The sequence below is a fragment of the Mirounga angustirostris genome, unplaced genomic scaffold, assembly GCF_029215605.1.
Source record: "Mirounga angustirostris isolate CCGP_5_RB_7025 unplaced genomic scaffold, mMirAng1.0.hap1 SCAF_10, whole genome shotgun sequence".
In the NCBI taxonomy this organism is placed as follows: Eukaryota; Metazoa; Chordata; class Mammalia; order Carnivora; family Phocidae; genus Mirounga; species Mirounga angustirostris.
The window spans coordinates 110696714-110719864 of record NW_026991718.1 but is presented as its reverse complement, the minus strand read 5'-3'; the positions used below and the strand labels follow the sequence as shown (position 1 = coordinate 110719864).

At 43.8% G+C, this 23151-nt stretch overlaps 1 protein-coding gene across 3 annotated transcripts in view; it reads left to right on the top strand.

Annotated features, from left to right (window-relative positions):
• The window catches only part of MAPRE1 (microtubule associated protein RP/EB family member 1), a 36350-nt gene continuing 13199 nt past the window's right edge, over window positions 1-23151 (top strand). Inside the window, exons 1-5 of one of the 3 annotated variants that reach the window (XM_064572933.1) lie at window positions 1-71; window positions 5757-5880; window positions 16102-16247; window positions 18853-19060; window positions 22398-22519. In XM_064572933.1, the coding sequence (XP_064429003.1) occupies window positions 5760-5880; window positions 16102-16247; window positions 18853-19060; window positions 22398-22519 (597 nt within the window). In that variant the 5' untranslated portion in view covers window positions 1-71; window positions 5757-5759. Of the gene's footprint in view, window positions 72-595; window positions 624-5754; window positions 5881-12660; window positions 12872-16101; window positions 16248-18852; window positions 19061-22397; window positions 22520-23151 lie in introns of those variants that run through there. The other 2 variants (XM_064572931.1, XM_064572932.1) reach the window with 2 other exon arrangements.

Here is a 23151-nt window from a genome sequence, read left to right as displayed (position 1 = left end):
GGCGGTTTGAACAAGACGAAGACGGAACCGAAGCCGGGCACGGGCTGTGGACGCGGTCCCGCCGAGAGCCGGTGAGGCGGCTAGCGGGCATGGGGCGGCGGCCGGGAAACGGCCGGGTGGGCCTCGGGCCGGGCAGGAGCCGGCGGGCCCTGCGGGCGGTGCCTGGGCCGCTCCCCACGGTGGTGCAGATCGGGCCGGGTGGGGGAAGGGCGGGGCCGTGACCCGGCGCGCGCGGGCTGGGCTGGGGGCGCGCGCTCAGCTCTGCCAGGGGTGGGGCCTCAGGCCGGAAGTGGGGGCTGCCCCTCGGCGGTATGGGGGCTTCTGGGTCGCGGCCTAGGTGTGGGGACTCGGACAGCCGTGGCGAGAGGTTCCGGGTTAGTTGGGCCCGGGTAGGGGGTGTGTGTGGTTATAAGTGAGTCCTGCTGGGAGTTCTGGGGACCCCCACAGTAGGAGGCGGTGTCGCCTGATGGTCAAGAGTTCGGTTTCGAATTCAGACGTGGGTTCCATTTCCTGCTGTGCGACCTTGGGCAGGTGCCTGAACCTCTTGGCCTCAGTTTCCTCATCTGTAAAGCGGGGACAACGATAAGACTGCGGAAAGCTCTTATCACAGCACGTGGCAGAAAGTAAGCCAGCTCAGTGGTCTCCTTTCTTCACGGGGTATTTGTTGAGCGCCTAAGTGCTGGGCGCTGTGCTGAGCAAAGGCCTGCTCTCCAGGCGTCTGCACTGTGGTGGGGAGACAGATAGGAACTAAGAAAATGAATACATGGACAAGATAATTTCATATAATTACTACGAAGACAGTATAACAGGGTGATATGAACAGTGCTTTTCCAGCCCCTGCTTCACAGCTGCCCTGAGGTGCTTCAGGATAGAGTTTGGCCTCTCCCCCATTTTGAGGATGAGGATCCTGAGGCCCATTGAAGGGAACATAGACCAGGCCTGGCATTCACTTCCCTCTTGGGGTGCTGTAAGATAATAATAGCTCTCTTTGCTAATTGGGCACTTGCTGTGTGCCAGGCATTGTGTTAAATGCTTGATGTGGCATTGTATCATTTAATACCATACTCTCTCTAAGAGATCCTGCCTTCATTTTACAAATGAAGGACTGAGACTCCGAGAGGTCAAGCGATTTACTTTATGCTGTCCAGCAGTTGGCTGAAGCCGCATCTGTGATCATGAGTCCAGGCTTTTAACCTCTATATTATGCTGCCCGCCTGAGAGCTAGTGTGTGTTATACCAATTTGCCCTTGGTGGTGGTGTGTCAAAGTGCCTAACACAGTTTCTGGCACAAAGAGAAGCTTAAGACATGATGTTCTTTTCACTGAAGTGTTTTCACTAGATTCTCATTTACTCCTCACCAGCACCTTGTGCAGAATATGTTGTTCATCTTTTACAGGTGAGCCATTTGTGATCCAGAAAGGCGAGGTGTTTACTCAGGGTCACATGACTGTTTTCTGGCAGTACCTCCCTCCCTCTCTTTCCATAGGGCTCAGTATGGTGCCTTTGAAAGTAATAGGGTGCCCCTCAGCCAGCATCCAATCAGAATGGGTTTGAGAACATGCTAGGAGAACTGAGGGAGGAGAGATACCTGGGGAGGTAAGAGAGGTTTTTCAAAGCAGTTGAAACCTGGATCACGGAGCCTTTTAAAGGTGAGGCTGGCACAGTGGTTGTGGGGTTTTCCGTTGAGGCCAAAGCAGTGGAATCCTTATGGAGGAAGAGTAAGCTGTAGCTAGCTGTAGCCATACCTCTGAGAACTAGACTCTCTTTTGACTGCCTGGAAGAGCCAATTAATTGGTTGAGTCAGTGGATGTTTATTGCATATCCACAGGGTGCCTAACCCCATGTATTTAGTGGCTGCAGAGTTTGCGGAGCACATGGGACCAGGTATTAATGTACTGCTAATGAAAGCGTTTTAAATTATATGATGATGAAAGGCCATTAACGTTTTCTGAGCTGGGGTGTGGTCAGGAGACACACGTGGCTTAACCAGCTGCTTACATTTTATGGTAGCATGACCCGTACATTACCCATTGTATGTATGAATGTCGCCAAAATAGATTACAAGTGCTTAGCCTGGAACTTTTTTGTTTGGATGTGTCTCTCCTTGGTACCTGGTAATAGTATTTTGCACACAATATGCATTTCATTTATTCATTCATTCAGGGATTTTAAATAGGGAAGACACCTGATCTGATTTGTGATTCAGGAAATTTGTTGTGGTTGCTGTATAAGGACAGATTAAAGCAGGGGGACTAATTTGAAGGCTGTTGCAGTGGATCCGGATGAGAGATGGTAGCAGGTCTTGGGCACTGTTTTTGGCACTGGAGGTAGGAGGATGAGTGGGACTAGGTCCATCCCTACCCTGGATCTTGTTTGTTTAATACCTGTTATGTTGTCAGATGCCATGCCAAGCATTTTATGTACCTTATCTCATTTAAACCTCACCTTGTAATTTTTAGGTAGGTGGCATTAACTCATAAGATAACTAAGGTGTACTGAAGTTGAGTAACTTGCCCAGGGTCATACAGCAAAAGAGTGATGGCCTCACACTCTTCTCAAACCCAGGTCTTCTTGGCTTGAAATCCTTGGGTCTTTTCATAGAGCAAATAGCCTCCTGGTGCAAATCTGGTCTGGGAATGATTCAGAAATGAGAGATAATGACAATCCAGTGTGATAATGCCTATCATAGAGGTTTGAATGAAGTGCTGTGGGAACAGGAATTAATTTCCCAGTGGAGTTAGGAACTTAATTGTGTTGGCTTCTTATATTTATAAAATGGTTTTATCATCTGAGTTTAAAAATGTAAGAGTGTTGATGCTTTCCTTTCTGAAAAAAGTTTATATAGATACAGTTTTCTGTGTTTGACACTGTCCTGCCAACCTGAAAACAAATAGCATTTACTGAGTGCTGTGTGCGAGGCACTGTGCCAAGTGCTGTGGAGGATGGGTGAATGTGGGATGTGAGGGCACAGACCTGATAAGTTATTTATCTTGCCAGCTCTCAGTCACCCCGCTTATAAAAAGGCGATTGGTTGGGTAGATCTCTGTTTCTTCCAGCCCTCATATTCTGTAGCTGTATGACTCATGAGGCTTGCAGGAGACTGGTTTAGGAAGACCAACTCACTAGGCACTAGGTGGATGGAAGGAAGTGCCACAAGAGATCATGGGCTCTCATGATGGTTCCAAATTTGCTCTGAGTTTTTACTCTTCATTGGTAATATTGGTATCTCAGGAAATGAGGGAAATTATGTCAAGGTCACTATGAAATCTGGTGCTTTATAGTTAGTTGTGTGTCTTCATGGTAATTGACCAGGGATTTCATTAGGTCTGGATCAACCTGCCCTTCCCTCATTGCTTGAGTTTTCCTTTCCCACGGTCCTCTACCAGCAGTCGGGTGATCTTTTTCATATGTTGGGGAGAAAGAATTCCTGTCTGCTCCAAGGTTCTTCTAGCTGGACTGAGAATCAAATTGACATGAGACAGATTAACAGGAGAAAATAAAATTTAATAGGTGTATATACGGGAAATCCGCATAGATGGGAATGCCAAAGACAGGCAAAATGAGGTCTATATGTTACTCTCAGTAGAAGCAGGTAGAGGTCTGGGATTTCAGAGGAAAGGAATGCATTTCACAGGGCAATAAGAGCAGGTGTTTGGCAATTAGATGTTTGCCCTACTGTACAGATGGGTCACTCAGATAAAATTTATCTCTGCTAATACCCCTTAGTCTGGAAAGACCCTCCCAGTTTAGATTCTTCTGTGTGGTAACGGGAGGGACAAAAGTTTTTCAGCTCAACAGGGTCTCAAGTGCCTTAACTCAAAATAATCCACTTGCCAAAGTGGCACATTCTGGGAGGGGGGTGTCCTGAACCCCTTCACAAACTTAAAGGAGGGTGTGGTTCTACCCTGTTTAAATCCCCACAATGGATTCCTTAGCAATTCCAGAATAAAATCGAAACTGCTTACCATGGCCTGCCGAGTCCTAACATGATCTGGCTTCTTCGCTTCTTTTCCCACTTCTGTTCCCGCTCTCCCTCTTGCTTATTGGGTTACAACCAAATGTGACTGCTTCCTTCTGATTGTTAAGCTCAAATGTCACCTCAGAGAGACTTTCCCTGACCACATTCCCCACCACCCCTATTTCCTAAATGGTCGATATGAAATGACATTTGTTTGTGTTTTTGGTCTGTGTTAGACTTCCACTACTAGAACATGAACTGCCTGTGGACAGGCAACTTGTCTCTCTTGCTTAACTGTTTCCTTGGCCTTAGAACAGTGCTTGGTAAACATTTGTTCACGTTTAATACCATTTTAAGTTACTGTGTTTCTGTGTTGTGTTTTGAATTTGAAAGCCTAGCAGAACAGTGAGGGGCAGCATTTTCTAGTGGCAGGGCTGGGCAGGGTTGGCTACTAGTTCCCAGGGCTTCTAGGTTGAGCCTCTCTTTCCTCATCTGTAAAATGAGGAGAATGAGGTGACCCTTTTGGGCAGTTGTAAGGGTAAATGACAAGTATCTGTGAAGCTCCTCAGATGTCTTCCTATACTCAGGTGGTTCAGGAGAGTATTAGTACCAAGGACCCTTCACTGTAAGGTCATTTCCCACCACATTTGTAGTATGTAGGTTTTTGAAAAGTTTATTTACTATTTTGATTATAAAAAATGGGTATAGTCTTTATTTATTTTATTTTTTTTAAAGATTTTATTTATTTATTTGAGAGGAGAGAATGAGAGAGAGAGAACACATGAGAGGGGATAGGGTCAGAGGACAAAGCAGACTTCCTGCCGAGCAGGGAGCCCGATGCGGGACTCGATCCAGGGACTCCAGGATCATGACCTGAGCCGAAGGCAGTGGCTTAACCAACTGAGCCACCCAGGCGCCCTATTTGTTTTTTTAAAAGATTTTATTTCTTTATTTGACAGAGAGAGACACAGCGAGAGAGGGAACACAAGCAGGGGGAGTGGGAGAAGCAAGGCTTCCCACGGTGCAGGGAGCCCGATGTGGGCTCCATCCCAGGACCCTGGGATCATGACCTGAGCCAAAGGCAGATGCTTACCAGCTGAGTCACCCAGGCGCCCCTGGGTATAGTCTTTAAAGAAAAGTTGGAAAATTATGAAAACTATAAAGAGGAATTAACAAAGGCCCACCATCTGAAGGAAACTGCTGTGAACATTTTAATGTTAATGGATAAGTTTTCTGAACAGAGAACGTTGTTTGTACATCAGCCTCTTTCATAGAGCATTTATTTTTATTTTTTTTAAAGATTTTATTTATGAGAGAGTGTGAGAGAGAGAGCGAGAGAGAGCATGAGTGGGGGAAGGGGCAGAGGGAGAAGCCAGCTCTCTGCTGAGCAAGGAGCCCTATATGGGGCTCCATCTATCCCAGGACCCTGGGATCATGACCTGAGCTGAAGGCAGATGCCTGACTGACTGAGCCACCCAGGCGCCCCCTTCATAGAGCATTTAATCATCTCTTTACTTAGTGTCTGGTTCCTTAAAATTTAATACTAATCACATTAGAATGGGGCCTAACTTTTAGGCTGGCAGGGGTTGGGCAGTTCATTTAGGGTTATGCTTATGTGTAGCAATCCAAGTTCATTTCTGGAATCCTAGTGTCTGATTTGGCCTCTTGGGGAAGAAGGCGAGGCTTAAAAATTGAGTCTACTACAGGTCTGCTCTGGGTGACTGACTCTTCAGGAAATGCTTAATCTCTCTTGCATGCCTAATAATGTAAGCTCTTCTCTTTTCCTCACATGCTGTAGAAGATGGCAGTGAACGTATATTCAACATCAGTCACCAGTGATAACCTAAGTCGACATGACATGCTGGCCTGGATCAATGAGTCTCTGCAGCTGAATCTGACGAAGATCGAACAGTTGTGCTCAGGTAAGAGAAATCCACTAGACCATTTTTCCAGGGAAGCCTGCAGGTCCTTCAGGAATGGACAGGCCTGTATCTGACTGCAGAGGCCACAGGTTCAGGTTCTGTGTCAGGCTGCCCTGTTTCTTCCTTTCAGCCCACCCCAGTTCCACTTCTGGAAGGAACTGTGCTGTGAGAGAGTGTTCTTCTGTGCCACCATCTTTACATTCCGACGCCTTCACTTAGCCCAGCTTCTCCGTCTGCACTCTTGTGCATCCAGATTTGAAATGTTCTCTTTGAAGATGACAGTTGTAACTGTTCTAGCTTTATATTAGTTTTATCAGTGGCATGTCTTATTCCCAGACAGCACAAGACCAAAGTCAGGCAAATGCCATTTGAGCCACAATTTTATTGAACTGTTGTTTAATAAGGATTTTACGGAGAGGTAATGATTTAAAACGAGAATAGAAACGTGGTGTTTTTTTTTTTTTCTCTGTGTATACTAATTGACATTTAAAGAACTAGAAAGAAGAAAATAAAAAATGTTGGTAGTTCCATTATTCAGAGAAAGCCGCTGTTGGGATATTTTCTTTCACTTTTCTCTGCACATATATATTTGTGTATATCCCAGCTTTTTTCACGTAACTATATTGAGGACATTCTCTAGTGTCATTCACTATCATAAAAATAACTTATTTTTAATGGCTGTGTGCTATTTCTGTGGATATGCTAGAGTTGTTTAATATCTTCCTGATTTGGGAACATTTAGGTGGTTTCTAATTTTTCCATAGTGAATCCTAGAAATGGAATTACTAGATCAAAGAGTATGAACTCTGCGCTCTTGGTAATTATTTTTCATGAAGATGTTATTTGTTTATACTTCCTCTATAGACTTCCTGTCTCACCTTTGGGGGTTCTACTGACTGCCCTTGACTGTCCTCACATGGTATGAATTGTGTTGGGATTACCAAAACTGGGTCTACCAAAGATAAGGTGGGGTTAAGAATATGCCAGAAGGATGAGATGTACACCTTGCTGCTACTTCAATTCTTATCTTATTTGTGGGAGAGAAGTAGAATTATTCCTGGGTGTAACAACAGCAGTCATTTAATTGAACACTTAATGTGCCAGGGTCATGTAAATGTTTTTCCGATATCTCTTTTCTCACTATAGCTCCCATGAGGTAGAGATGTTTATTAACCCCAGTTTACAGATGAGGAAACGGCTTAGAGAAACTGAGTAACAAGTCCTGGGTTATACAGCCAAGAACAGAATTGAGACTTGAATCTTTGTTCAAATCAAGAGCCGATATTTTTCAATCCCCATGCCCTACTCATTCTTCAGACTTTTCCTTTACCGGTGCCATTTGGATTTATTTATTTATTTATTTATGATTTTATTTTTAATTAATGTCTACATCCAACGTGGGGCTTGAACTTGCAACCCCGAGATCAAGAGCACATACTCCACCGACTGAGCCAACCAGGCGCCCCCATTTGGATTGGTTTAAAATTACTGCCTTCAGGGCGCCTGGGTGGCTCAGTTGGTTGCATGTCTGACTCGTGATTTCATCTCATGGCAGGATCTCAGGGTCATGGGAATGAGCCCTGCGTCGGGCTCTGCTCAGTGGGGAGTCTGCTTGAGAGTGTCTCTCTTTCTCCTTCTACCCCTCCCCCTGCTTGTGCATGCTCTCTCTCCCAATAAATTTTAAAAAGTAAAATTACTGTTTTCATTTATGTGATTTTTAAAAATAAAATGAATTCAGCTTCTATACTTCCTTATTTTATAGCTGGATCCGAGTCTTGCTCTTAGTTTCATTTGCTCATCTTGTTACATCCTCTGTGAGGTTTAATCTCCATTTTGCAGATGGTCAGGGGGAGGCTCCATATGAAGTTGTATAGTGAAAAGATGGTGCTCATGAGTCATGCTAGTTTCTCACTAGTTACTTTAGTTGTAGCAGGCACAGGTTAGTTGAAGGCACAGGTTGTTAGCCTTAGATCTGTGCTGCCTTCCCCCCAGTTTTTGTTTGTTCCCTCAGTCCCATCACCACATCCCCATTTGTTTGAGGCTCTTTTTTTTTTTAAAAGATTTTATTTATTTATTTGAGAGAGAGAGAAAGCACATGAGAGGGGGGAGGGTCAGAGGGAGAAGCAGACTCCCCGCCGAGCAGGGAGCCCAATGCGGGACTCGATCCCGGGACTCCAGGATCATGACCTGAGCCGAAGGCAGTGGCTTAACCAACTGAGCCACCCAGGCGCCCCTGTTTGAGGCTCTTAAAACACTTTTTTGCCCTGTGATTTGTGACTAATGTGGGGATGAGGTCATCCCAGTTTTCATTGGAGCCAGCTTTTTCACCAGCAATTTCTCCCTAAAATTTACCTCTTTCCTTAAATATACTCTGAAATATATTTCACTTAATTAGAAAATTAGATCTCTCTCTTTTTTTAAAGATTTATTTATTTTTAGAAAGAGAAAGGGAGAGAGCGTGCGGGCATGGGTGGGGGAGGGGCAAAGGGAGAAGGAGAGAGAGAATCTCGAGCAGACTCCTGACTGGGCTGGATCTCACAATACTGAAATCATGACCTGAGCCAAAATCAAGAGTTGGATGCTAACCGCCTGAGCCATCCGGGTGTCCCTAGATATCTTTTCATGTGTAGATGAGTGGTACATGTATGATCTGGCTCCAGATCAGACAGGGAGCTGTTGTGGATAGTCAAGACTGGGCTTGAAGAGGCTTCAGTCTGCTGTGAGCCGTAATTTTGGACGAGTCCCTTAATGTTCTAGTTCCTCATTTGTAAACTGGAGTAGTAGGACCAGGCCCACCTGTAAAAATAGCTCTCAGATACTGATTCTGTGCCAGACCCTGGATGTGAGCGTAGCTCTCTCAAGGGAGCGTGCATATGCTTCTCTTACAAACGAGGAGACTGTCTGTGGAGCACAGCTTTATGCATTACAGAGCCGGGTTTTGAACCCAGATCTTTCTGACCACTGAACCGACACTCTTTGTGCTGCATTCATGTTCTATCTTTTTTTTTTTTTTTCACGAAATATCTTTTTAAAAGAAGCGTTTGGAAGAGAGTTAAACAAATGTAAATTATATATAATTAATTACAATGATAATTGTCTCATTAAAAATCCCTATGAAGAATTTCAGCTTTGTAAGCTGCCTGCCATTTTTCTTATCCTGGATAAAGTGCTTTTCCAGAGCAGAAAGTGCTAAGTGCAGGACACTTAACTGACTTGTAAGCAAACTTTTATTCATTCATAGTTGGTTTTCCTCTGGGAGCTGTGTACGACTTCTCTCCCAAGTATGTAGATGGTTGCATAATGTTTCACATCGATGTTTAGAAAACCAGGTCTCTGTTTTCAACATGAGACCAAACAGAATGAGCTGCAGACACCATGTCCTTGGAGAAGGCCTGCTGCCGGGGAATTGGGAGTCCTGGCGAAAGTGAGGTTCCTTAGACCCTTGCATTTTCTGAGGCCTAAGCAGCATCCCAGTACCCTTTAACACTGGTGCGTGGTCCCTCCCATTCTTACCTCTTATGAGCAGAGGATCAAGGTGACTAGAATCTTCTATGAAACCCAAGCCTTGAAGGGTAGGAATAGGTTTTTCTCTTGAGAGAGTAAAGCTCTGAGGTCCTGCACTATTAATGTGCTGGTTGCCTATGAAATTGCCGAGTTTTGTCAGCATTGTGGCCCTGCCCCGCCCCGCCAGTGAAACAAGCCTTTGCCTGGCTCTTGTGAGGTAAGGGGAGGGTAACTTTGAGTCACGGTTGATAGGTTGTTTCAGGGTTCCTTTCCATTCCATAGTCTCCCTGTTTTTGAGAGCTAGTCATGAAGTATTTTGGAAAGATAGTCGTCAAGAAAAAAACCCTGATCACTGAGAATGATTTGGATGAGGGATTGCTTATATCAGACAGGGGATGCTGGTTGCTTTTTGTCAACCAGTCCCCTGTTCCCTCAGTTCCATTCCATGTTCAGGCCCTCCGCATGTTTCCAAGGGCCCACCATGCTTCTTTGAACCTGTAGAGTGTCCCTCACTGAGTTTTCTCAGCGCCCCCTTCTCTTCTTGTCTCCTCTGCTCTAGCCTCGCCTCCATAGTTCCTATGCTGCCCAGAATAGGAGAGGTGCAGGTGTGCAGACACTCCCCGGCAAATGCTAGATTTCCTTATTCCTCAGCTGCTTGTAGGAGCCCTTGAGTTTCTCTAAAATGGCCTGTCATGGGATGCCTGGGTGGCTCAGTTGTTAAGCATCTGCCTTCAGCTCAGGTCATGATCCCAGGGTCCTGGGATTGAGCCCCATATCGGGCTCCCTGCTCTGAGGGAAGCCTGCTTCTCCCACTCCCCTGCTTGTGTTCCCTCTCTCGCTGTCTCTTTGTCAAATAAATAAAATCTTTTTTTAAAAAAAAAGGCCTGTCAGTCTTGCTCATGCTGCTCTGAGCGTGACCACGCCCCTAACCAGGCCTCCTCCACTTCATTTTCTCATCAGGTTAGCTCCCTTTTCCAGACGCTCCATTTTGGGTCATGATTTCACCATTTTTCCAGTGTTACAGGCCTCCAAAGAGACTAATTCACCAAGTTCTGTATGTCTTCTGATGGGTGTTTTGGATCTAGCCCCTTCTCTGTTTGCTCACTGCTGCCACAGTGGCCTCTCACCAGGCACGGGTTCCCTCCGCGTTCCCCCCACCGGGTTCCCCCTCACCGGGTTCCTCTGGCGCCACAGTAGTCTGCAGCCTTTCTTAGAGACCATTTTTATTGAGTCACTCCTCTGCTCAAGGAAGGATCTCTTCCAGCTTTTTTGCCTGACTCTTCAAGTACCTTCTTGGTTTTTCTTTGCCTTGATTAAAACAAAAGACAAGAAACTTTTCTAATTATAAGTTATTGGGTCTTACAAAATGTATTAAGAAGAAAACCATAATCTGCTATCATGTCACAAGCTAGTGGTGGTGTTATCTTTTAGATGTATTTTTTCCCCCTAATTATGGCTTTATTTATTCAGCACTTATCATAGGCCTGGCACTTTCCAAAGTGCTTTACATATATAACCTGGAAGGTAAGGACTATCATCCCCATTTTATAGTTGGAGAAACCGAGGCATAGTGAGGGTAAACAACTTGCCCAAGGTCATTTATTGTAGCTGTACTTTCAGTATTTAGCTATAATTATTAAAAATAATTGACATACACTGTATATACAGTTCTTGTTTTTTGAGTATTTTGAAATAACTGAAGGTCTCAAAATGGTTTAAAATTCAAAAGGAGCAAAAAGATAAACAGTGAAAAGCTTCCTCCTTAACCCTGTCAACTAGCCACCCAGTTTCCTGCTCCAGAGAGAGTGTATATGTACAAGCAAAAACATCTGTCCATATTTTGTGTTCTCTTTTCTCCTTTTTTACACAGTTGGTAGCATGTTTAATCACACTCTATATTCCAGAGGATGTTTCGTATCAGTGTATCAGATAACCACTTTCCTTTCTTTTTTGGCTGTGTAGATTCTAATTTCCTTGGAGCGAGCAGTCCCCTAACAACGGACATTTGGTTTCTTTCCAGTCTGTTGCTCTTACAGACATTACATTAAGTAACAAGCACATGTATATGCTGGACAGTTTTGTTTCCTGCTTTTAAAATTAAAATAGGATTATTTTTCCCATGTTAAAATACCTTGAGGCTGATTTTTTAAAAATAAGATATTATTTATTTGACACAGAGAGAGAGCACAAGCAGGGGGAGTGGCAGAGGGAGAGGGAGAAGCAGCAGGGAGCCTGATGTGGGGCTCGATCCCAGGACCCTGGGATCCTGACCTGAGCCGGAGGCAGACGGTTAACCGACTGAGCCACCCAGGCGCCCCGAGGCTGATTTTTAATATCTGCATTAGTGACTCCTCATAACCCTCTATTTCTAAATTTTACTTTAAGATGACTCAAGCCTCACCTATTCTCTAAAGTCTGAACATGCTTACATTTAGTAGTCAGTGTGTTTCCTGTGTGTTGTGGTAGAACTTTGGCAGCTTTTCACCTGGAGTCTTCTTATTGGGAAGCATCTCTTCTGTGCAGAATGTTGGCTGCAGTTTTCTTCTAATTCTCCAGGGTCTCTGGACCTGAAAGGGTTGAGAGCCAGTGCACTTGAGATAGTGCAAGCTTTTGGATCAGGGGTTGCCTTGTTTTGTGTTCTCTCCTTGCAGCACAGAACTTGGTAGGGTGAGGCCGCAGCAGCCGGTGAGACTTGGTATTTGATGCAGTGACATACGGCTGGTCCTGCCCTAAGTCTGTCTGCATCCTCAGGCCACAGATTATGTGGGCCAGTTCTCCTGCCACAGATCATTGGGTCAGCAGCCATCTGAGAGGGACCCTGCTTGTGTTGCCAACCTTTGTTATTAAGGCAGACTGGAAGGCAGGCCCCTTTTTAACCTATTTTTTACCTAGTTGGGACATTTATAGGCCAGGAGTTTTCAGCCCTTTTGTGAAAAGGAGCTGATAGATTTTTTTCTTTTAAACATTTGCTTTCTTTTTTTGTGTTCTGATTATAAAAGTAATATTTACTGGGACACCTGGCTGGCTCAGTCAGTGGAGCATGTGACTCTTAATCTTGGGATGGTGAGTTCAAGCCCCATGTTGGGTGTAGAGTTTACTTAAAAATAAAAAGTAAAAAAAGTAATATTTACTGTAGTACATAATTGAATATTTAAAAAACAGAATGCATTCAGTACCACCCCCCAGAGATGGCCACTATTAAGTCATTTTTGATCTACAAAACAGTAATTTCATATGGTTTAACCTGATAACATTGTGTTTTTTCTTTTTTTTAAGATTTTATTTATTTGTCAGAGAGAGAGAGACAGAGGCAGGCAGAGGAAGCAGGCTCCTTGTGGGACTCGATCCCAGGACCCTCGGATCATGACCTGAGCTGAAGGCAGACGCTTAACTGACTGAGCCACCCAGGCGTCCCCATTGTGGTTTTTTTTTCTATGCGTATATATATTAGAGTGGCTATTTTTATATATATGAAGACATTTTATGGGTATGTTTCTGTATCTTGCTTTTTCTTTTAACATTAGATCTTGAGTTTTCCCCGCAAATAAAAAAAAATGTATTTTGAATGCTTGCATAATATCTCTTAGGCAGCTGGTGTGCTAATTGATTGCTCCTACTGTTGGACATAAAGGTTGCTTCCATTTTTTACTCCTGTGAATGAAGTTAGCATAGCCAGTTTCATAAGTGAGTCTTTGCCCTATTCTTTTTTAATTATTTCCTTAGGATGAGTCCCCATGTGTTTATTAGCCATTTATATTTCTTTTGTGAATTGTCCAATTGCTCTGTCCATTTTTAATGAGGTTTTAATGTTTTTCTTTATGTATCATCTCTCCGTTTCAGCCAGTTACAGCATGGCATATCCTTCCCCCCTTCCCCCCCAATCCAGGAAATGCTTCTTTATTCAGCTACAGGGTGTTGTAAGAGGAAGTCTGGTGGCACTGTGGAAAAGAGCAGTGGACAGGGAGTCAGGATACCTGGGTTCTGGTCCCAAGCTTGGTCTCTGGCCTCTGTGGTCTTGGGCCACAGTTTTTAAATTTATAATGGCTCTAAGAATTCTCCTAGCTCTAAAATAAAGAACTGTTTTTTCTTTTTTGAAGATTTTATTTGAGAGGGGGAGAAAGAGCACGAGCAGGGGGAAGGGGTAGAGGGAGAGGGAGAAACAGGCTCCCCTCCGAGTAGGGAGCCCGATGCCGAACCTCGATCCCTCGACCCTGGGATCATGACCTGACTGAAGGCAGACGCTCAACCAACTGAGCCACCCAGATGCCCCAAGCAAGTTTTCTGTGAGAAGCAGATGATTGCTGCTTTTAAGTGGTTTTGGTTGACTTTAGTGGGAAGTCAGTGGCTGGCTTGAGAATAATAGTGTGTATCTAGTAAATGCACATTATTTTGCTGTTTCAGAAAAATACTTTCATGTATAACACAGTGCTATGAATATAGATGCCTAATAGATTATCTTGTGTGTGTGTGTGCATGCGCACGTTTTGAGTTGATTTGTATGCATCTGGATCCAAACAAGATCTGTACATTGCAGTTGGTAGATTATGACTTTAAAATCTCTTTTAAAATATAACAGGGGCACCTGGGTGGCTCAGTTGGTGAAGCGGCCAACTTTTGGTCTCAGCTCAGGTCTTGATCTCAGAGTCATGAGTTCCAAGTCCTGCATTAGGCTCCATGCTGGGTGTGGAGGCTACTTAAAAAAAAAAAAAAAAATAAATGTAACAAATTACCCTTCTTTATGCTATTAGTTTGTTAAAGAAACTGGGTCATTGTTCTCTAGAATTTAGGAGCTATTTGTGTCCCTATTTTAAAAATATAAATATTGCTAATTCAGTGCCTGATACACAGAATTCCTTCAGTATATTTTTTTTGGATGAGGAAGTAAATTGGGCACCTCGAAAATCAGGCTTTCACTTTTTGATGCTTTTTTCTACGCAGAATGCCACTTTGGTCACTGAAGTGCTTCCGCTCTTTCCATCTTCTTTCCAAAAATAATGATAATGGCACTGTTTATGCTAGAACTGGCAGGGAGCCAGATTGGTCTGAGTTTAAGTTGACTATGCATATGATGGCAGTCTCATTCTGCAGAACACCTTTTACTTAAGTCAGTGGATTTCTTGCCTCCTTCCCTGGCTGTTCCTTTGGCACATCAGCCCTGCAAGGCCACTAAGTGCACAGTGAAGCCTGCCCTGTCTTAGGAGAGTGCAGTTCGGTAGGCATTAGAGAAATTACATTCATGGAAATTTTAAGGACCAAGAAAATACTTCTGGGGGTGGTGATGGGAAAAAATGGGCAAGTGGGGGAAGGAATGGAATTGGAAAGCAAATAGGATGAAATATATGTAATAATTTTCTATAGCTGCTTTTAAAATAAAAAAATGAAAAAAATTTCTTTTTATTTAAGATTTTATTTATTTATTTATTTTTAAGATTTATTTATTTGACAGAGATACAGCGAGAGGGAACACAGCAGGGGGAGTGGGAGAGGGAGAAGCAGGCTTCCCGCAGAGCAGGGAGCCCGACGTGGGGCTCCATCCCAGGACCCTGGAACCATGACCTGAGCCGAAGGCAGACACCCAACGACTGAGCCACCCAGGCGCCACCAAAAATTTCTTCTATTTAACTTTCTTTATAAACAAAGGTTAAGTTTATTTAGAGATGTAAGACCTCAGGGAGACCGACATCTTAGAAAAACATTTGTTTAACCTAGGTCAGGGAATGGATCTTTGAAATACTTGGGAAATCCCTACTCCTATCAATGGGGAGGAGGATATGTCCTTGCAAAAACTCAGATGGAATCACCTGTTTCCCTTTTTTCTCTTCTAGGGGTTCATTTTTCTTTGTAGTGGTCATTTTATTGTCATGCTTGTTTCTTATAAAGTTTTAACATAGGAACATTTCTTCTCTCCTCATCACAGACTTCCAGATTGCAAGTATGTTAGAATTTAGGTGAAACCAGTCTTGTTAGAGATTTTGAGAAATTGACTTTGACGTCAAGTAGTAATGACGTTTTTGGGTTTTGTGGTCCACTTTATTTTTTTTTTTAGTTGTTGTTGTAAGTAAACTCTGCCCCCAACATGGGGCTCAAACTCACACCACCAAGATCAAGAGTCACATGCTCTACCGATTGAGTCATCTAGGCACCCCAGTATAGGTCCACTTTACATCTTTTTAAATTGTATGTGGGTTGGGGGCGCCTGGGTGGCTCAGTCGTTAAGCGTCTGCCTTCGGCTCAGGTCATGACCCCAGGGTTCTGGGATCGAGCCCCACATTGGGCTCCCTGCTCAGTGCGAAGCCTGCTTCCCCCCTCCCACTCCCCCTGCTTGTGTTCCTGCTCTTGCTATCTCTCTCTCTCTCTCAAATAAAAAAAAAATAAACAAAAAAAAATTGTATGTGGGTTAAGTAGGTTTGGGTAAAAGTTCATCCTGCTTCTTTATTTATTTTAAAAATCTATTTATTCTAAGAAGCATGTGAGGTGGGGGGAATCAGGCAGAGGGAGAGAAAAAAATCTCAAGCCGACTCCCCTCTGAGTGTGGAGCCTGACCCAGAGTGGGGGGAGGGTGCTCGATCTCACAACCCTGAGATCATGACCTGAGCTGAAATCACGAGTTGGATGCTCAACCTACTGAGCCACCCAGGTACCCCAGTTCATCCTGCTTCTTTAATGATAGTATTTAATGACCTAAGTGTGTATATTAATCTTCTCTTGTTCCTTCAGGGGCTGCCTACTGTCAGTTTATGGACATGCTGTTCCCTGGCTCCATTGCCTTGAAGAAAGTGAAATTCCAGGCTAAGCTAGAACATGAATACATCCAGAACTTCAAAATACTACAAGCAGGTTTTAAGAGAATGGGTGTTGACAAAGTAAGTAAATTTTACTCTTTCGAAGTTGTTTATTAATTAGTAACTGTTACTAAGGTTGGACATTTTCTACCCCCCCCCCACCATTTATATAATTACCTTTTCTCCAGGTAAAATAGGATTTACTGGGAGCAACATTTCTCTGTACCCTCCTACCCCTGGTTCCCTTGCTGTCTTCTTTCTTTATTTTGAAGTTACTAGTGTCTGGAGGAATCAGCCTGTAAATCTGTACTCAGAATTTTTTTTTTTTTTTAATACTGTCTAATCTTTATTAGTCTGAGATCTAAATCCTTTTTATCTCTGGATCTACTTTTGTAAAGCATACCATATGGTAGAATAAGTAGTTCTAATAGAGAAGATTCTAGAAATACTTGCTTTTTATAGTAGGATACAAGGAACATCCCTTATGTGTGCTGTCAAGTTCCCTTTTGCCCCTAAGGATATTTGAAAGTACCAGAAACATAGCCCACTAGGCTTCATTAGGACAGATATTATCTCTGTTTTAGTAGATAATGAATTAACGCAAAATTCAGCAGTTTCACTCCCATTAGAATGGTTTATTCTTTTTTTTTTATAAGATTCTATTTATTTACTGAGAGTGCAAAGGGGGAGAGGAGCAGAGGGAGAGAGAGAATCTCAGACTCCATACCGATCGTAGAGCCTGATGGGGGGCTCTCTCTTAAGACCCCGCGATCATGACCTAAGCCAAAATTAAGAGTTGGATGCCTGACTGACTGAGCCACCCAGTTTGGAATGGTTTATTCTTTTAAGCCTTTTTTGGGGGAAATGTTACTTTAGTAAAGCTTGTAATCACCCCCTAGTTATCTTGGTGATGTGTCTGGTCTGTATTTACTTTGAAATCAGTTTTCTTTTAATTTAGTTTTGTCTCTGTATATGAAATATGCATTTGTATTGAACGAATATCATTTAGGTACCAGGCTTAGTTTAAACTAGATGTAGTTTACTAATGTGCAGTAATTTTTCTTTTTATAGAATTGTATTTTATTTTTTTGAACAAGGAAAATTTTTAAAGTACAGAAAAGTAGAGCAAATAGTGTGATGATCCCCTCAGGTACCTCAGTGATTATCAAATGATGGCCAGTTTGTTTCAGATATCCCTTTACCCCACCTGCTATACTCAGGGATTATTGAGAAGTGAGTTCCAGATAACATTTTGTTTATAAATGTTTCAGTATCATACAAATTTTTTTTGAAGATTTTATTTATTTATTTGACAGAGAGATCACAAGTAGGCAGACAGGCAGGCAGGCAGAGGGAGAGGGAGAAGCAGACTCCTCACTGAGCAGGGAGCCCGATGTGGGACTCGATCCCAGGACCCTGGGATCATGACCTGAGCCGAAGGCAGACGCTTCACTGACTGAGCCACCCAGGCGCCCCACAAAGTAATTTCTTAAAATTATACTTATTTGCTCAGAGGAGTGGATATAGTTCAAAATATTACATATATTAGTTTTTATAAAAATACCATTGCAACTGGAATCCTTGACGAGTTAAAAGATAGTTAAACTCTTCCTGACAGTCCAGCAATTTAAAGTAATACCTGATAAGTATCCTTGTACAATAGGAAAGTTTACAGGGTTATATTTTAATAGGACTGGAATTACTTGAAAAACATACCAGGGGCACCTGGGTGGCTCAGTTGGTTAAGCGTCTGCCTTTGGCTCAGGTCATGATCCCAGGGTCCTGGGATCGAGCCCCTCAATGGGCTTCCTGCTCAGTGGGGAGCTTGCTTCTCCCTCTCCTTCTGCTCCCCCTGCTTGTGCTCCTGCGTGCTTGCTCTCTCTCTCTCTCAAATAAATAAAATCTTTTTTTTTTTTAAAGATTTTATTTATTTGACAGAGAGACCCAGCGAGAGAGGGAACACAAGCAGGGGGGAGTGGGAGAGGGAGAAGCAGGCTTCCCGCAGAGCAGGGAGCGCGATGCGGGGCTTGATCCCAGGACCCTGAGATCATGACCTGAGCCGAAGGCAGAGGCTTAACGACTGAGTGACCCAGGTGCCCCAAATAAAATCTTAAAAAAAAAAAAACCATACCATTTTGTAGAAATCTGTTGTGGGACAAATTATGTACCTTGACCTATTTTTAAGACAATTTTTTTCCTTTTTTTTTTTTCTGGATAAATTTTTTTTCCAGTTTTATTGAGATATGATTGATAAGACCGAATTTTCTTTAACACAGTTCATTGTAGATACCTGTGGTTGGTTTGTGCTCTGGGTTTTCTACTTTGTGACGGGCATTGTGGCCATGCAAGCTGCCTGGGAGATTTACTCTTTTTCAGTGGAATGACATGTTTTATTATGTGCTTGGATATGTGTATGTGACTAATACATGATTTATGTTCTTTCGCATTTCTGATTCCTTTTGATGGACTGGGAGGTGGGTTGGCAGGTGTAAGTACTTTGTGGAAGGCAAACTGATTGAAACTTGCTCTATAAACTTTTCAGGGCTTACTTAGCACTAAGTTCTTGCCTCTAAAATTTTTTTTTCTCCTTTTGGCAGAGCTTTATACTGATTTGATGCATGGACAAGTTTGGTGCTTGCCAGAAACCTCTTGCTTTGGGCTAAATAGTCTTGATATTTTTCTGCAGATAATTCCTGTGGACAAATTAGTAAAAGGAAAGTTTCAGGACAATTTTGAATTTGTTCAGTGGTTCAAGAAGTTTTTTGATGCAAACTATGATGGAAAAGACTATGACCCCGTAGCTGCCAGACAAGGTCAAGAAACTGCAGTGGCTCCCTCCCTTGTTGCTCCAGCTCTGAACAAACCGAAGAAACCTCTCAGCTCTAGCAGTGCAGGTAAAACTACAAAACAAAAATGCCATTTCCAAATAATAGTATTCCAGGTATTCATTCAGTCATTCATTCATTCAACCTTCAACCAGAGGGTTTTGAGCAGCCATAGGCTTAGGGAGAATAAGGAGTACAAGCAATCCCAGCCATGTGGTAGGATCATGGATTGTGGCATCAGGCAGACCTGTGTTTGTTCTTAGGTCTCTGTAGCCCTGTTTAAGCCACTTTATCTCTCCCCCTCCCCCGCCCCGGTTTCTTCCTCTGTAAAATGGGAATTTCAGTACTTGCCCCAGAGGGTTGTTCTTGAGGCCTGAATGAGTTACTCTATGTAATTTTTGCCAGTACTCTTTAGTTGTTTGGGATAGAAATTCCTCAGGTTAGCTCACAAAAGGGAGCTTTAGTTTGAACACAAGGACTTTTTTCACGGGGCCCTGGGATGGGAAGTTATAACCAGACCTCAACACCCAGGAACTGAAGGAGATTTCTAGGTCTCTTAGGGACTGTGCTTGGCTCTCTGCATCATCATTCTGTCTGCCGACCAGCTTCCTGTGCTTACTGTGGCTTCCCTGCCCTCCCTAAAATTTGAGCTGCTAAGTGGCTTTGGCTTGCTATGATGCCAGCAGAATCTGGGAGGCAGTTTTTAGAGACCTCCTCTAAAAGATTTTGGCCTGGTAGGTTTCCCAAAACCTGTTTGCAGTCATGTATTCGTAGAACATGTGTATACTTCAGGGCAGGACAGATGTTCTACAGATGCTAACGCCTCCTTTCCCAGAAGGTGGAAAGAATATTAGTTAAGGTCCCATAGTACCTTTTTTTTTTTTTTTTTAAAGACTTTATTTATTTATTTATTTGAGAGAGAGAGAAACAGCATGAGAGGGGATAGGGTCAGAGGGAGAAGTGGGTTCCCCGCCAAGCCGGGAGCCCGATGTGGGACTCGATCCCGGGACTCTGGGACCATGACCCGAGCCGAAGGCAGTCGCTTAACCAGCTGAGCCACCCAGGCGCCCGAACCTTTTTTTTTTTTTTAAGATTTTATTTATTTATTTGACAGAAAGAGACACAGCGAGAGAAGGAACATAAGCAGGGGGAGTGGGAGAGGGAGAAGCAGGCTTCCTGTGGAGCAGGGAGCCCGATGGGGGCTCGATCCCAGGACCCTGGGACCATGACCTGAGCCGAAGGCAGACGCTTAACGACTGAGCCACCCAGGCACCTCAAGGTCACATGGTACCTTTAGAGAGAGGCTGATCCATCTGCTAGGTAGAGAGGGACATTGTGTACTTTTTAATTTTCATAGCTTTATTGAGATACTGTGTATGTGATAGGATTCACTTGCCGTACAGTTCACTCATTTAGAATGTACAGTTGAGTTCTTTTTAGTGTATTCACAGATACGTTCAACTATCACCACAACCAGTTTTAGAATGTTTTTATTACTCCCTAAAAGAAATCTCGTATGTGTCCCATAGTGGTCACTTCCTATTTTCCCCCAGCCCTTCCTCTTCCCCTCAACCCCAGGCAACCACTAATCCACTTTGTCTGTGGATTTACCTATTCTGAATGTTTCACACAAATGGGGTCATAGAATATGTGGTCTTTGTGTCTGGCTTTCATTCATTTAGTGTAATGTTTTCAAAGTTCATCCATGTTTTAGCACTTGTCAGTACTTCATTTTTTTAATGGCTGAGTAATACTCCATTGTATGGCTATACCACATTTTATTTTAATTTTTTATGGGAGGGGGCAGAGGGAGAGGGAAGAGAAAGAATCTTCAGCAGACTCCATGCCCAGTGCGGAGCCTGATGGAGGGCTCGCTCTCACAACCCTGAGATCATGACCCGAGCTGAAATCAAGATGTGGACGCTTAACTGGCTGAGCCACCCAGGTGCCCCCACATTTTATTTATTCATCAGTTGATGATCACTTGGGTTGTTTCCCCTCTTGAGCTGTTAGGAATAATGCTGCTTTGAATATTCCTATACAGGTTTCTGTGTGGGCCTATGTTTTCATTTCTCTTGGGTATAAATCCAAAGGTATACATTTGTGGGGCACAATTCTTGGGTCGTATGGTTCCTCTGTTTAATGTTTTACAGAACCACCTGACTTTTCTCCAGAGTGGCTGCACTGTTTTTATATTCTCATCAGCAGAGTGTATGAGGGTTCTGATTTCTCCAAATACTGAGTGCTTAGCTTCCTAGAATGGGGAATCTGTGTAGATGCTGGTAACAGGCAAGTGGAGACTTGCAGTAAGCATTTGATCTTGGGGATAAACATATACTAGAGATCGTCCGGAGGAAGTGCCTATGCCTGTGGGTGAAAGGCCTTATGGTTATTGAACATTTTGGGGTGTCAGGAAGGTCAGATATTTCTGAGCCTGGCATCATATACAGTTTTACAAAATGATTGCTAAATAAATGATTAAAATCACGAATGATAAATACACCTCAAGGTAGCCCGTTCTTGATTATTCTTGTTTTAATTAATTAATTAATTTATTTTTTAAAAAAGATTTTATTTATTTATTTGAGAGAGAGAGAATGAGAGACAGCACAAGAGGGAAGAGGGTCAGAGGGAGAAGCAGACCCCCTGCTGAGCAGGGGGCCCGATGCGGGACTCGATCCCGGGACTCCAGGATCATGACCTGAGCTGAAGGCAGTCGCTCAACCAACTGAGCCACCCAGGCGCCCTCTTGTTTTAATTTATTACTCTTTCCTTAACTTTATCAGCTTTTGGCTCTACTCATAGAGAAGTTTGTTAAGTCCTAGTCAGGGCGCTGCTTTCCTCTCCTAACCCTCCTAACCACCTTCTAAAAGGTGAGTAAGATGCGGGTTTTGAGGTAATGAGTGATAAGAGCAGTCTCTACCATCCTCCTCTTCCTAAGCCAAGGAGTTTGAGGTTCTAAGATGGGGGGCATCTTACCTTCCAGATGGGAAACGTTGGGCACCCGGCAGCAGCTGGGGCTGTGAGCCCACTCCTGGCATGAAGTTTGCCTTTGCTCCATGAAGTTGCCCCCTTGTGGATTTGGTTGGAGTTAGGTTAAGGTAGATTGCACCAGAATGATTGTGTCTCTTTCAGATGATAGTCCTCTTTACCCCAGCGGAAAAAAGACCTCACAGAGGGACTCCTTCCCAGCACAAAAGATGGTGGCTAAAATTGGTACTTAACTCCGCTGCCATAAAAACCACTTCGGGCAAACACGGGAGTGCTGTCTTGCATGCTGGGCTCTCTACGTTGGGTCCCTTCACTGCACTGATGTGGAGGGCAGTTGGTCACAGCCTCCTCTTGTCTGGTGGGTTTTTTTGTCTTGAAGTTTCTCCTCTTAAAAAAAGCTCTGCTCCTCTCTCAGCTCCACAGAGGCCCATTGCAACACACAGAACTACTGCAACCCCTAAGGCTGGCCCGGGTGTGGTGCGAAAGAATCCTGGTGTGGGCAACGGGGATGACGAAGCAGCTGAATTGATGCAGCAGGTAGGCACCTCCTCTGTCCGAGACAGGAGTCACTTCAGGAGAAAGGATGCTTGGCAGCACTGACCAGGGGAAGCCTGTCTGTGTTCTTGGAGGAAGGCCTGCCTTGTCTGCCTGCTGAAGCAGTCCTCGTGGTTTGTGAGCACTTTGGGTGCTGTGTGGGGAGTGGGAGTGTGGAGGTGCAGGTGGAAGAGCGGCATTGGGCGTTTCTTTTTTTCTTTTTTTTTTTTTTTTAAGATTTTATTTATTTATTTGAGAGAGAATGAGAGAGAGTGCATAAGGGGGAGGGTCAGAGGGAGAAGCAGACTCCCCGCCGAGCAGGGAGCCCGATGCGGGACTCGATCCCGGGACTCCAGGATCATGACCTGAGCCGAAGGCAGTCGCTTAACCAACTGAGCCACCCAGGCGCCCAAGGGATTGGGCGTTTCTAAGATGTGTTCGTGTGACAGAAACCGATGTCTTGGGAAACCCGCCCATACAGTAGAACCCTGTCACAGATCTCTGGAACACCTCTCAGGGTTCTATGGGATTCAGAGAGTGTTTCTTGAATTTTGGCTCTGACAAAAAATAAAGGGGAGTTCCTTTCTTTTCTTTTCTTTTCTTTTTTTTTTTTAAGATTTTATTTATTTGAGAGA